Source organism: Harpia harpyja, chromosome 8, assembly GCF_026419915.1.
Source record: "Harpia harpyja isolate bHarHar1 chromosome 8, bHarHar1 primary haplotype, whole genome shotgun sequence".
NCBI classification, from domain to species: Eukaryota; Metazoa; Chordata; class Aves; order Accipitriformes; family Accipitridae; genus Harpia; species Harpia harpyja.
Genome location: NC_068947.1, coordinates 30,269,166 through 30,284,084, shown reverse-complemented (window position 1 = coordinate 30,284,084; position 14,919 = coordinate 30,269,166). Strand labels below are relative to the sequence as shown.

Below are 14,919 nucleotides of genomic sequence, written 5' to 3'. Positions count from 1 at the left end.
CCAAACTCTGCCTAGCCACAAAAAAATGAGATGACCATCTCAGATCCCCCTAGCTTATCATGGACCTCCTCCCACCTCTTTCCTCCTTCTAGAGAATACATATTTCCCAAGAAATTCAGGTTCATGCAATGACTGCTGTTTATTATGCATACATGACGTGACCCTGTAGATTTAACAGTTCTGTTTCCCTGAATGTATTACTATCCCCCAGTCCCTTTTGCCATGTGCTTGTAGTGGCATTTCTTGGCCTTTCCTAGACAGGAGGAAATAGAAGATTTGACACCACTTTTGTTGGTCTTCCAGTGAACAGACAAGCCCTTCTTCTAGAACCAGGTAAAATACAGAGCTTGACAAAATCACTGTTGTCCATCTGTGGAAAGGATGCTAGCTAGCTAGTGCCAGCCCTCTGGCCAGCCCTTAGGACTTCAGAGACAGACAAGGAGCTAGAGGCTGATGGGTTCATCAGGTAAGACAAACACTAGAGACATACAAACTGAATGCTCTACACAGCCATATTTTAGCCTCTTCCACATTCTTCCCTGAGTTGTAGGGAAAAATCTGCTCATTGCCTACCAAGAAGCAAAGATCAGGGATGCAAGTGAACACCTCGTGCAGAAACTCTTAGACCAAAAGAAGATGCTCATACCATCCTATGTAATGTATTCCTGGAACTGACCAAAGAGCATCATTGCACAAAGCAGTAGTACAACATACACAGCCAGCAGGCATCAAAGCATGATGCAAATAACCTCTTCAGTAGCTAATGTAGCCCAAACCCTCAGCTTTGAGCTGTGAAAAAGAGGCACAGGGTTTGCCATGCTGTTACTAGACATGATGGAACTACTTCCCTCTGACATGAAGGAAGGCTCAGCCATCTATGATGACATGTTACTCAGTTGCAAAACTGCCATTGAGGCTGTCTTAGGAGAGACACCAAGCTGCTAATGTGACCCAACGCACTGACAGAGTCTATGGCATGTCTTCCTTTTAACTGTTGACACCACAGATTTATGTGTGTATCTGTGGGCAGAAAGAACTGTACTGACCTTGGCTTGATAGAACAGCTAATTTCCAGGGAAAGGGGAAGGTTGTACTCACCCTGTGAAGCTAGTGGCATCTCGAAACTGGCCTATCTGGTTCACAGCACCTGAGGTTTCCTTTTTTTCTTTCAATATTACCCTGTGCTCTCCATACCAGCCTTCTTTTCTAATGGCTCCACCAGTGTGATGCAGATCCCCTGACAATGCCAGAAATTACTGTAATTGCCACCACCTGGGAGCAAGCACTATGGTATGAAGGCCCCTTTTATATCACAGGTGTGAGCTGTGGGCTTCCTCACATCACAGGAGAGACTGGCCACTCAGTGGTAAGATTGGTGAAATATGGGATGGATAACTGGGCGGTCAGGTGGGTGGAAAATTGGCTGGACTGCTGGGCTCAGAGGGTTGTGCGAGTGCTGCAAAGTCCAGCTGGCAGCCAGTAATTAATTGAGTTCCTCAGAGATCAGTCTCCTCCAGAATTTCCACAGGTACGCCTGTGTTCTGCCTTATGCTTCACATGCTCATTCACACCTCAGCAAAATGAATGCAAAACCCTCCTTGTTGCTAGCCTCTATGCTGATGCATTTATGCCCACTGACTTTCAGAAGTTTTGTTACAAAACCTGGAGATCAGGATGCTGACTCCTGGGATCTGCAGGCTAGTCCACATGGATCGCAGGGCTGTGATCTGGCATTCTGCTACCCTCTTTGACAGTAGAGCAGCCCTCCTTTAATGTGATGCCAGCTGCGAACAGCAGTCAAACGGGACTGAGCATGAGGCAACGTCGCTAAAAGCAACGTTAAGTTTGACCAGAGGTGGTTCTTCCTGGGCATGAGAGTGCCTGCCACCACCTGAATTTTTCTGTGGTCACCTAAGTCTTTCTGAGTTACCAGCTTTCTGCGGCGGGCAGGCGGCAGTGCACGTGTCGGCAGCCAGCCCAGAGCTGCAGCCCTGGGAGAAGTCTGCTGCACCTGCACTGTGGCACTCTGCGGCAGGGGAAATCCCCACCAGCTAAAGGCTAGTAGGGTTAACCTCGTTAGCTTCACCTCTACTATTACTGATTGGTTTTGCATCTTTTTGTATGCTTTGTAGCTGCAGGGAACAGTGGACTCTTGGTTACCTCCAAATAAGAGACTTACAAACCTTATAGTCCTCCTTAATTGTAGAGGAAGGTTAATAAAAATGAAAAGGGACATGACACCATTGAGCAAGTGACAGAGAGGAACAAACCCTCTGCTGCTTGCTTCTCTTCCCTGTCTCTGGGACATTTTAAAGATTCCTCAAAAGTAGCTCAGTTCTCCACCAGACTTTCTCCAACAGTTGCTAGAATTATCTTCTATTCATATTATCCAGCACCAAAGCCAGTCAGAGGACTGTTTGTGAAATTACAAAGAGTTTAATCCATGATCAGTGCGATTAACGAGACCACTGAGAGATGAAAGAAGGTTGGGTATGCTTGTTGTAGGAAACACGCATGTTCTTTCTTTGTGGTACAAAGTTTCCTCATTCTTTTTCTCAGAATAGCTCAAGAGAACGGAAGTTTCTCAGTTTGAGATCTAATCTGCTCTGCCTTCGCAGGAAGTTACAAATGTCTTGAACAAGCTTTCAGTGGACACATTCTTCTGAACAAGACCTTTGGACAAAGCCTTACTGATTAGAGACAGGAGTGGTTAAACTACAACTCGTGTCCATAGTTACCACCTAGTTAACCGCATGCGTTTATCCTCTTGCCATCAGCCCAAATTATGCAGGGTTTGATTCTGGTAAAATAATAGCAGCTGTTGGGTGTTTTGCTCTGTTGAAAGCCTTGCCTGTCTCACTGTAACTAGTTAGGGAGGCCTATTTTCATTTGCAAGCCTATGCAAATAAACATTTCTCGGAGTATTTGTATCAGGGTACATCTCTGGTCTCAGTGGTTGTTAGTCCTTGACACAGCTAACTGAGCCATTTCTTGACAGTCATAATCATATTTAAACTCACCTCAACATATTTTTTACAGGTTCAGCAATTTCACAGATGTCTAGATAGAAACAACCTGAAGACTAAGTGCCTCTGCTGCAAAAGCCAAAAGATAAGCCCCTCTTAGAGGAATTCAGGCTGACTTTCGTCCTCTAAAATGAGGAGATGATAGAAGCCAATCCAACTACATTATTTCAGAAAAAGTTATTAGAGTCATATTAAGTCAAGTCAGTACTGCATGTCATGACACACTACTGGTTGGAAAAGCCCTAAGAAACAAATATAGCTGCTTGATACAAGCTCTCACGTACTTCATCTCTTCAAGGGATTCTGCATCCCCACCATGCCTGGAAATGTAGGGTCATTGCTGCTAAATGATGACAATTGTTGTGAGTGTAAAAACTAACTTAAAACCAGAAACAAATCTTAGCATTCGCCATTCTTGTTTATTTTTCTAAACAGACTTTATTTACTCCAAATCTTTGAAATCTAGTTAATGCAATTTTCTAAAATTGCCATTTTTATACTATCGCCTTTGAAGCAGATATGTGTATTAGGAGTCTGACAGCAGTAGCAATTTGAGGACTCATGAAAACTACAGAAAGCATTTCCACGGGGGGGGAGAGAAAATCTTTCCACTTGTTTATAGCTTCTTCAGAAATACTCTTTTTGGGGTGGAACTTTCCATGTTTCATCTCTTCTGAAGGTGATTTTCTTTTAAGCTGTCAGCAATATGTGGAAACTTTTTAACATAAATGCAAAATGCCTTAAATTATGAAAATTGCGTGACTAATTAGTAAGCAAAAAGTTTCTCTATTGATTTGATACACAGATTGTTATGCATGATAAAAATGCTCAGTGGAGTTGCCATTTACTGTGTTAGTCTTAGACAGAGCAGTCTTTGAAATCTAATGACCACATTAAAAATCAAGTCGTTTTTAAAGGGCTCAAACACATGATTCTGTTTATTTTTGAAGGAAGTACTCTAAAAAGACAGGCAGTTAAAATGTGTATTTCAGTGCAAAATATACTGGGAAAAGACAATAAAATCTCATATGAAAGACAATAGTGCACAATAACCACATTATCTTCCAGGTTTGTATACAAACAAATACTGTGTTAACAAACTTTACACCACGCACAAAAGGTAAGATCTTCACAAAAAAATCGTCATAAAAGCATAGCATTGATGATACTGATTTTTTTTTTTTGCTCCAAGCTTGTATTCTCTGTATAATGCTTTGGAAGAATGAGAACAGGTGTGAAAATAAGAGTAAAGAAATTGCCAGTGCATAAGCCATTCAGATGGCTATGTTCTCTAAAAGATAATGAACACAGAGAGCTTGATTCAGATTCACACTACAGTTCTTTCGTACCTCGAGGATAAAGTTTAGGAGACGATAGTCTACTTTAGAGCCCATTTTGGGGAAGAATGGTATGAAACAGCTTTAATATTAATGAGAATTAGCTTGGTACTTTTCAAAGTAGGATGTGAATGTATCCACCTTTTTATTATGATGATATATCAATGAAAATACATTCTGTACAAATAACAGCAAAACACATCTGAAAATAGAGACAGTGTGATTAATCCGTATCATTTTAAAATAAATATGTACAATATTTACATTTTGGACAGTTCCAGAAATGAACATGTCCAGATTATGTACCACTACCTAAAACAATTCTTTATTATTATAGAAAATGCATTTGCTGTACAAATATTTATAAATACATATGTATAAACCTTTTCAGTGAAATGTCTGTGGATTCATTGAAAAGAAAAGCAAGAGATATTCTTATTATTAAACAGTCTAGAGCATCATACATCAGACAGAAGTAGCTTTTTGGTGTTGAGAAGATTTTTTCTTCTGCTTCTGTGCATCACACCCACAAATCTGATTGTCTTTTCTGAAAATCTGCAGAAAAGCAGCAGGACTGAATCAGTTTGACTCAGTGATTGTTACTGACTGTACCATGTCAGACAGGGTTTCTGGGTCTACTTCTTCTTTACCATTATCTGAATTTTCTGATGAGATATAACAGCCAGAATCTCTTGGGCAGTCATTTAACTGTGATTTGTCAAAGCCATGGTGAGGGCTTAAGCTCAGCGTCTCCTGACCACCCTCACTTTTCTGCTGTTGTTCAACTAGAAAGAACAGGAAAAGAGAGAAAAAAATTGTCAAAATAAGTATCCTGGAAAAGACTTTGAGATAGAAACATGACTGATGTTGAAGATCTGTAGAAACAGAGTTGGTAATATACACATGACTAGATCGGTATCTTTTGTCTATCAGAAACAGAAACCTCAGCATCAAAGAACTAAAAATATGATTACACGAGTATAACAACATCTAAGCTAATGTTGAGGTTGGCTTTGATCCTGCAGTATGTTGCTTAGAGATGAATGCCAGAGACTTTGGCCTCATCCTTTAGACTGAGGTCCTTTAGGCTGTCCACAGGTGCAACAGTCACCATGCATGGTCACCATGCCCCCAGTAGAGATGGCAGCTTTTCCCTTCCCCCATTCATGTATTCCAGAGCCTGTTCATGCAATTAATCATGTTGCCTACTGCACCTTGTTTATAACACATTGCATTATAGATGCTTTTGAATGTAACCCCCACCATTTTACCTACTCTGTGCACTGTGTAGCAAGATATAATGCGCTGGTCTTCAGAAGTGCTCAGCATATAGACGTGGTAATCAGGTTTTCAAAGCACTGGACTTTTCAGTGGGAGTGGGTGGCTGATGGAAACTTCCTAAGCTTAGCTCGATATCCAAAAGGTTATTTTCCAAAACACAAAGACCTCAGAAAAAGCTAAGATGCCTAACTCCTGCTGTATGGTTTTTGAACACTGTTCCAAAACTAAATAGAAGCAAATTGTCTTGCAAATAGCTTGTCCTTGTTCAGCTGCTGTACGACTAATCTATTCAAACTCAAAAATCTGCAACTCAGGGAGAGTATCGACAGACCTCTCAAAAAAAAAAAAGCTCAACAAGATGGTGCCTCGCAGACAGGATATACCTGTATATCATGAATCTAATATATCTTGTGGTTAAAGTTTGTGCTCCTGTTTGCTGGCTGTGAAATACATGAGGTTTACTCACAGTAAATTTCTTCAGAAAACAAGCTATAAAATATAAAATCTTTCCCTTTCATACTTTTCTGTTTCCTTATCTCCCTTCTGTAATTGCATTTTTGCTTCAAACTGTGGCTTGCTTGCCAAACAAAGTATAAGAAACAGATCTCACAAGAAACAGAGCGTTTTACCCCAGATTTTAGCTCTTCAGAAAAATGGTACCTTTTTGCTTTTGCAAAGAAAGTTCCCTTATTTCACTTGAATTGTTACTCCATGGTTAAATAGTTAGCTTCGGATCTTTAGTCAGATTTAAGCTGTCTCAATTCAAGTACAGGCAGAATGGAAGTCCTAGTACATGAAGGATTTTATCCTTCATCAAAATCTTAATCTAGTTTAGCTCCAGGGTAGAGTCTCAGAATTATAAAATTTCCATACTGACATTTGTTTCAGCTGTTGGAAATTATAAGCTTTGGCAACATGGGAAAGATTTACACTTTGGATTTTTTTTTTTTTTTAAGTCTTGTGTTATATTGTATAACAAGAATAAATTAGAAAAGAAAAATTGAAATGTTTCACTCTGAAAATATTGAAATGGAACAGCAGGAGAGTCAGGACCTGTCTTCATGGTGCAAGATTTCAATGAACTCATTTCACAAAGCATTTTGATATATTGAGAAATATTTCTAGGTCCTGATGGAAGTCTTGTAGATTTGTTTGGACTAATTAATTCTGTTTAATATTTTCTAACTTTCAGTTGCCTAATTAAGTTAATAAACTAATCTGATTTTGGAGAAAAGAATCCAATGTCTCAACTTAGTCATTTTTGCATGAATAGGTTATAAGCATAACCTTATATTGGAAAAAAAAAAAATTCTTATTACTTTAAATACTTTCCAAAGAATGGAAGTCCCACCTTGTTCCCAAATAAATTAATGGTTAATTGCACTTGTGTGAAAGAGTACACCTTTCATCAGATTTAATTGATATCTGTAACTGTTTGATGGCCTTCTCACCTTACACAACATAGTTTGTCATGTCAAATGTTATCTTTCTTTGCAGGGAAAATATTTGATCACGTAGGGTCCAATTGATTTCTGATTTAAGTCAGGAAGGAATTACAAAAGGAATTACACCAGTGAAGGTATTACTGCTGCTATTAGTAGCAACAGAAGTAGTTTAGCACAAATAACAGCAGATGCTCCAGTAAAGCCTTGTCTAAATTGTGTCATTAGCTCCTCACACCCATCCCACAGGCGCCAAGATGACCCAGGTCTTGGTTGCTGTGGGCTGACAGAGCTCAGCCCGTGGCTGGGTGAAGTCCTCCTGCGTGGTTGCGGGCAGGGCTCCCCTGCTCTCCTCTGTAATCCCCTCATCAGCCTAATGCTGCTTGCTGGTGCTTGCATCAGCTTCTGTAGCATCATCTGCCCTGGGAAGCAGTGACCTAAAAAGTGTTAATCCTGTTTACATTTTCAAGGTCAAAGAGGAACCTCCATCCACTTTGTTTGTTTTACGATGGAAAGAAGACCAAGTAACTAGTGGATTAAAAAGAAAATGCAGTTTCAGTCAGTGTATTAGTGCCCTGCAACTAGTTGTGATAATCTGAGTAGTTCCTATGGGAAAAACAGATCCTAAATTCTTTTGCAGCAATGTCTTTGCCTTGTGTGTTTCAGGGAAAAAGACACAGGCAAGCCTGGAACTGAGATTTTTTTAAAATCTGAATTTAGGTCAGTTAGGAGAATAAGAAATTTCTTATTTAGAAAACATACAGATATGTAAAAATTCTGCCTCTTCCCATAACACTAGAAGAATTTTTTTACAAGAAAAACTGAAAACCAAAAATGTTCAGGTGTTCAAGACAGTAAAAATATTTTCTATTTTTTATTCTGAGCAGATAAAGTTGAAGAACATCCCCCTGCCCCATTTAAGAAGAAAAGACTGAAAGCAAACTTTGGTGCTATTTTTCCCCCTCTCTTTAAAGCAGCCTTAAATATTATGCAGTAACTACTAAACCACTTGAACAGGATACTGAGTATTATAAATATATGTAGCATACAATTTTAGATGTTGCTTCACAAGAAAAGATTTTTTTTTTTCTTTTTTACTTTTGGCTCTTACATTCAGTTCTACTTAATTCCTTCCTCTATCACATACATGTTCAAGTTCCACATTAGTAAAGGTAAGTTTGCCGTCTTAATCTTTTGGACATCAGAATAAAGATACAATGCTCAGGGAACAGGAATTGATAAAATTAAACTGCCGTTAGATGTTGCAGAATCATCAGAAATAACTATCTTATCAACAAATGGAAGTTCTATCTTTTTTCTACAGTAAAGCAGTTTCATATAAGATAAATAGCTTTCAGTCACTGTTGTCTATGATATGGCCAGAAGAGTCCAAGGTATGCATTATTTTGACACATATATTCTAATACTACTTTAAACGGTAGGATTATATTCAGACTTCTGAAAAAAATGTGAGGCCTTTAGCCTTGGTAATAGATGTGTGATGCATACTTATCTTTCTCGCTGTTTAGATCTTTGAAATGAATATTTGTTACTCAATGACATCGATGTGCCTGACACATGTAGGAATAGATCTCTTTTTTCCTTCACCAACCTTTTTCCCCTTTTTAATGAGTTTAAAGTCCTGATTAGGAAAGCACTTTAAGCTTAGGTTTAAGGCAATTCAGCTCAAGAACGTACAGAGGTCACACTGACTCCTGTGCGGTTATGTCAGTTTAAACCAGAGGAGTGGCAGGAGGCTTGGATTTTGTCTTGGAAGAAAAGAAGGTCACCCATCAACAAGCCATACTTCATGAGTGTGCCCTCTGAAAGTCTGCCTTCATGAGTTTTGCCCAGGAGGAGAACTGGGCTAGGAGCACAATGCTTTAGGCTGAGTCACTTGCATGCCTTCCTGGAAGGTGCAGCGGTGACGTACTGAGCAGCACCATACAATAACTAAATAGAACAAAGTGTGTCTTCAAGGCTGATGTTAGACCTCCTAGGTACGTATGAAGGCCATGTATCAACCTGTAGTGCCAGTACCAGTCAGACCACCTAAGTGTTAAAATGAAATGAAAACTCACAAAGCATCAAACTCAGGAAGGATCATTTTGAAGCAGTAAATGGCGCTACTTCTTGAAAAAGAAGCAGAGAAACCTGAAGTGGTTCTGTACACGCATGCAATACTTTGGGGACTCAAAGGAGTAAATTTTTTGTGGATGTTTACAGACATGCAACTTAAAAAACTGAACTCACTGAAGTCAGTGGCATAGCTTTTCTGGGAGGGATACTGAACTGATGTGAGAGGAGAGTCCATGGTGAAAACAGAAATGAGAAGCTTCTTTTTGCTCTAAAATCTGGAAGCAAATAGATGTGCCTGAAAAAAGGTGAAAAATACTAATACTCATGCAAGGATGACCTTCCTTGGGAAATCTGGAAATATTGCGTCCAGGTCAATGAGTTGTACCACAATACAGAAGGGGAGATTGTCTTCGAGCACTATTTGACTTTGACATGATATTGTGTAATCCCAGGTACTTAAAGGGACTGCCCAGTGTAAAATGATACTCTTGATGCTAGGTGCTGATGTAAGGAATGCAACTGAGAACTGAAATTCATGTCCTCAGCTATCTACTATCTTGCTATCCAAGTACAATAAATAAGGAACAAACCTTATCTGGTACTAACAGTGAGATTTAGAGTATGATCTGGCACTTATACATGAAAAGTAAGCTAAGGAAGTACATTTGGGGAGATAAGCATAAAATATTATCCCCCAAATTGCATATATGCACCTTTTTTTTTTCTATAAAATTAACTGTATGCACATATCCAGTGAAGTCTCTAATTCTTCTGTAACTCAGAATTGCTTCAGTGTAATGTAACTTACTGGACTTCAGGAATGAACCTCTTGACTTACATCATCTAAGTGAGAAGAGAATCAAGGCTATTTTGCACACACAAAAATGTATGTCCTGGGAAGCGGTCAAGAAAAAAGTTCCAAACTTCTTTTATTACTTTATTCATTAACCATCCAGCAACTGCTTCACTTTAAAAATAGCATCCTACAAAAGCACAGACATCCATCTCCTGTCTAGAAGCCATCTGGGAGAAGAATGGAAAGCTATTAAGAAATACTTTATGAAAAAGAGCTTTTTTTTCCTCCCTAGCCATGAATTCATGGGAACCAATCATTTTGTCCCAAATATATAGGTCTGATCAACTTATAGAAAATCTAAAAAGAGATCTGGGAAGGGGGGGAAGGTCGTGAGGAGCTTACAAGGCCTTGCAGTTCTAGGATAGCCTTGCTATGTGAAGTACTTGAAGATGGTGAATTTGGGCCTGGACTCCCAGGAAAGGTAGAATGAAGGTAGCACAGTACCAGGAAGCAAAATCTGCTTAAAAAACACTATGTGGTAGCACTTGCTAAATAAAACTTACTTTTTAATTCCTGGTATAAGATGGGTAAAGTTTTTCCTTTCAAATTTATTCAGGTCTAAATCAAATGTAAGATGAAACAATTCTCACTGTCAGAAATCCTACCTTCTGGATGGCTTTAAGAAGCATATAATGTGGAAACTATTGCTGCAGGTCTTCTGGTTAGAAAACTCAGTAACTATTTATTCTGCAACATGAATTATATAGTCACAAGTATGCGGCATGAAGAAATCGCTTAGTATAACATACAATAAATGTCAAGAAAAAGCCAAGGAGAGAAAAAGAAATTAAAAGCCCTGTAAAAACATCCGGACATTTCACAATATCAGATATCACATTAAAGAAATATTAAATCTTTTTTTACTACTTTTATAGTAGAATCTAGTAAAATGAGGCTATATTCCAGCATGCTTGGCTGTTCTGAATAATAGCAGAGTCAGTCACGAAAACTCAGAAACCCTTGCATTTCAACTCTGGACCATACCTGAGACTCCATCCATTAATCAAACACATGCTTTGTGGAAGCACGAATGTAATCCAAAGACATGGAAGTCTTCCAAGCTCTGTGAGAAAGATGGACTTAGAACACTGTATAGGGTCTATGGCCTTAGTATATTTTTTTCACAAAGCTTATAAAAAGAGTGAACTTTTACCTGGAAAAATGCTGAACTTATATCTAGAATACTCTTGGCCAGTAAACAGATTACCTTGTAGCTGTGGGTAATTATGCTGCTCACTTCTAAGCAATGCAGAAAATCAATTTTAATTAAAAAATCATTTATGCTGGACTGAGTCATGCCCACTTAGGAAAAAAAAAAATATTGACCTAGGAAAGTTCAATTCAGATGCAGAATTCACTTTCACAGTAGCACCCAGCTCTTTCAACCTAATTTTCCAATTGGATTGACAGAAGGACAAGGAGGTCAAATGATTTGGACGAAGTCAGACTTATGCTGAGCTTATCCCCAAGATCATCTTGACTCCCCGTCTTTTGTTATAATGACTTAACAGATAGCTTCTATCAATCTTTAGTCTTTAGTATCTTCCTTTTTAGAGCAGGTTGTTAAATTCTGTTCTGTCCCTACCAGTCACGTGACAAATGCTGTGAACCTTTGGCAACCAGACAAGGCAAGGATTTGATTCAGTCCTGATTCAAGACAGTATTGCAAACCAGTAAAGTACTTATACATGGCTTACCTTAAAATGTACATGAGCCTTATGAAACTCAACTAGACTTAAATGAATGCTTATAGCTTGCATGGTATATAAAGTTGTCTTGGTTCTGGTCCCTGTGAGTATTCATAAATTATGGGAATATTATTTTATTGAATTTGAATATTAGAAAGATTGGCTATACCTATCTAAAGTGGATGTGAAGCAAATACTCATTTCATCTCTTGATCTAAGACTACAGCGTCATCACTGATTTTGAAGCATGGGCCACTTTATAGGATTTAATGTTATTTCCAGAACCATTACAAGAATTTAAACTATTAGACTACCATACAGATAACATCAGGGACGCTGTTTTGCCTGGAGAAGTGACTTAATCCCATGCTGCCAATTAGGAAGAACCCTATTTGGATGATTAAGGTAAATTTATTGATTTTCAGTGTATGGGACATGTAAGGACTTTGTTAGGTTTGGTCCTTGCACAGGTGTATGTAGAATATTAAGTGTTAAGACACCTTCAGAAAAACAAAAACTTGGTGTCGTCTTCTAAAAAGGTTAGGTGTCCAAGGCTGCTTGCTATGCTTTTTGCTACACAAGGAATATAAATAGCAAACCATATCCTCGCTACTCCAGAATAGTGTGACATTTGTGTGGTCTGTTAAAAACCATTATTTTTTGGTTTTGTTTTTCACACTGATGCAAAACTGCAAGATTACAATCTAGCATTTTTCATTAATTTTTTTTTTGTGTGTTAAATATTGATATAGAAAAAAATATACAATGAACGGTGCAAAAAGTGCAGCAAGGCTGGTTACCAAGAGGTATACACAAATATACGTATACTCAGTTTAAGGGCAGACTAGGGAAATGAACATATTTTCAAATGATTTCCAGCTAGATCCCTGCAATACAATTCTTGGAAAATGTAACCCATTTTTTCCTGGATTCACTCTTTCAATCGCTAGTTCTACATAGACAGCTCTTCAAGAGTCCTTTGCTAGCCTGTCATCTCACAAAGCTGTAGACCAGAAAGAACTACTGAACCTGGTGGGCAAAGAAAACCCTTTTAATGCCTCTGCAATGTGTTTGCAAGAACCTTACCTTTCCCTGGAAGCTGACTAAGAACAGGAAAGACTGAATGTACAAATGAGGTCCCAAAAAAGCCCAAACACACAGTAAAAGACAAGGTCAGCAAAGACACAAAGAGGGAGATTAGACAACATCTGCAGGGAAGGATGAAGGGATGAGGTAGCCAAAGACATGCTTAGAAACCCAGACATATTTATGTACTGAAGCACATAGGGTATATATGTGCATGCAGGTATGTGCATACAAATGTACATGTGCTGGAGTGAGAACTGGAAAGCTACCTACCTACTGAGGAGAAAAAAAGTGGACACCTGACAAGAACTGATATAAAAATATCCCAGGAAGGCATTGCTTTTCTAGGTCTCCTTTTCTTTCTTTCAGATGCTTCTCAATTGCAAGTGCACATTTGATGAAATGAATGCTTAGCATAGGGGTGAGTATGCACAAGTATTAATGAAGAGGAAAACATCTGTTTTGGCTGAGTGTCTAATTAAGTAGATGCTTAGCTGTAGTTTCTACGAATTTGATATAAATTAAAATTAGAAATGAGGCTGGAAATATCATTAAAATATCATGAGAACAGTATTTTCTGTTCTGTATCCTAGCTTTTCCACTCCCAGTGAAAGGAACAAGTGAAGAAAACATAATGGTGACCAATACACGTACATATACATGCACTATATGATCAGCTTTCAGAAGCTCACCAGAAACTTGAGCCAGATTCATTCTGAGAAAAAGAGTGCAAACCAGCTATTAGTATATATATATATATTTTTTTTTTTTTTTTTTTTACAAAACCTGCCTACAAAAGAAACTGATTTGGATAAGGATTTAAGTGTGGAATAAAGTGAGGGGAGGAAAAACTGTATTCTTCTGCAGAATGTTGTTTAAAAAAATTTAAAGAAAATTCTTTACTGTAGCTATTTGAAATAAGCTCTATTTTGGTTAAGATACTAGCACAGAGTTTGGGAGGTTTATTTTCTGCTCTTGCAAAGACCTTGTGACTTTTAGGAAGTCACTTAGCCTCTCTGGGGGTTGGGTCCCCAAGCATAAATAGAGTTGTTCTTAAGCAATAGTTGTAGGAACTATAAATAAGAAATTTTAAATCATTCATGTGTTACTAGTATAGTAATCATATACATATCTAGAAGAGATGTATGGTTTGCTATCTGAACAAATAAGAAACCCATCTGACTCCATGTTTCATATTTAAAAGAAAAATAATTTAACAGATCAGTGTGAGAATCACTGTTTCTTTAAATGTGTTTCTTCAGTTAAAACTTGCACATGACTCAAAAAAGCTTAAACGCTTACTGTCATAGTCCTGTAGATTTTCAATTGCTGATAACAATCTTGCCCTGTCTTCTGGGTTTGAAATATTTAATTCGATCAGGTGGCTCTCCTGTAGATCCTTTAAGTCCTCTAGAGTTTCATAGCCATTTAGCAAGAGGGTTGAGGCATATTCCTACAAAATGAAACAAGCAAATCCTTTCATGTAAACAAGCACTACATTTAGTAGAGGAATAGGCACAATTTCTCTTTTACTTTTTTTGTCAGGTTGAAATGGGCTCCATTCTCCAGTTTGATTGACCTGCCTTTGGCATAAGACCAGAGCTGGAGAGCAAGAGAGAACAGAGGCAGAGATGCCTGGGGGTCCTCCTGGCCATTCCAGCATCTGTGCCCGAGTTGTCTGTTAGCAGAGTCCAGCAGCAAATTGGACCAAGACAGAGCTCTGCCAGAAATGATTTAATCTGCCGAGCATCTGGAATTTTGTGGGTCACCCCATGAGTGCCTCCCATGCTGGGTCCAGGAGGGCCTCTGAGGTAGGGTGTGCTCTGCCTTTGCACAGAAGGAGCCCTTCAATATAACCAAGGGTGAGAAGCTGAGGGAGCCCTCAGCCATGCTGTGTCACACATGGTCCCCCTTGAGCTGTGTGTCGACACAGTCTGAAACTCTGGGCATACTCCAGGGAAAGGAGTGTTTGCATCAGCACCAAAGCAATAACCGTTATTAAAAGTGTTACCTGTAAATCATGACCTAATTATGCTTTGACACTCAGTCGAGAACTAGGGTTGCAGAGAGGGAGAGGCGCAACATGAGCATAGTGCAAAAAGACTATTGCTCCCTAAAGATCAT

At 38.7% G+C, this 14,919-nt stretch overlaps 1 protein-coding gene across 5 annotated transcripts in view; it reads right to left on the bottom strand.

Annotated features, from left to right (window-relative positions):
* Nucleotides 1–3,934: 3,934 nt before the first annotated feature.
* Nucleotides 3,935–14,919, bottom strand: part of SAMSN1 (SAM domain, SH3 domain and nuclear localization signals 1) — a 123,265-nt gene continuing 112,280 nt past the window's right edge. For all 5 annotated transcript variants that reach the window (XM_052794109.1, XM_052794108.1, XM_052794110.1 and 2 more), the window contains 2 exons: nucleotides 14,098–14,248; nucleotides 3,935–5,148 (listed from right to left, as the gene is read on the bottom strand). In XM_052794109.1, the coding sequence (XP_052650069.1) occupies nucleotides 4,943–5,148; nucleotides 14,098–14,248 (357 nt within the window). In that variant the 3' untranslated portion in view covers nucleotides 3,935–4,942. The remainder of the gene's footprint in view (nucleotides 5,149–14,097; nucleotides 14,249–14,919) is intronic.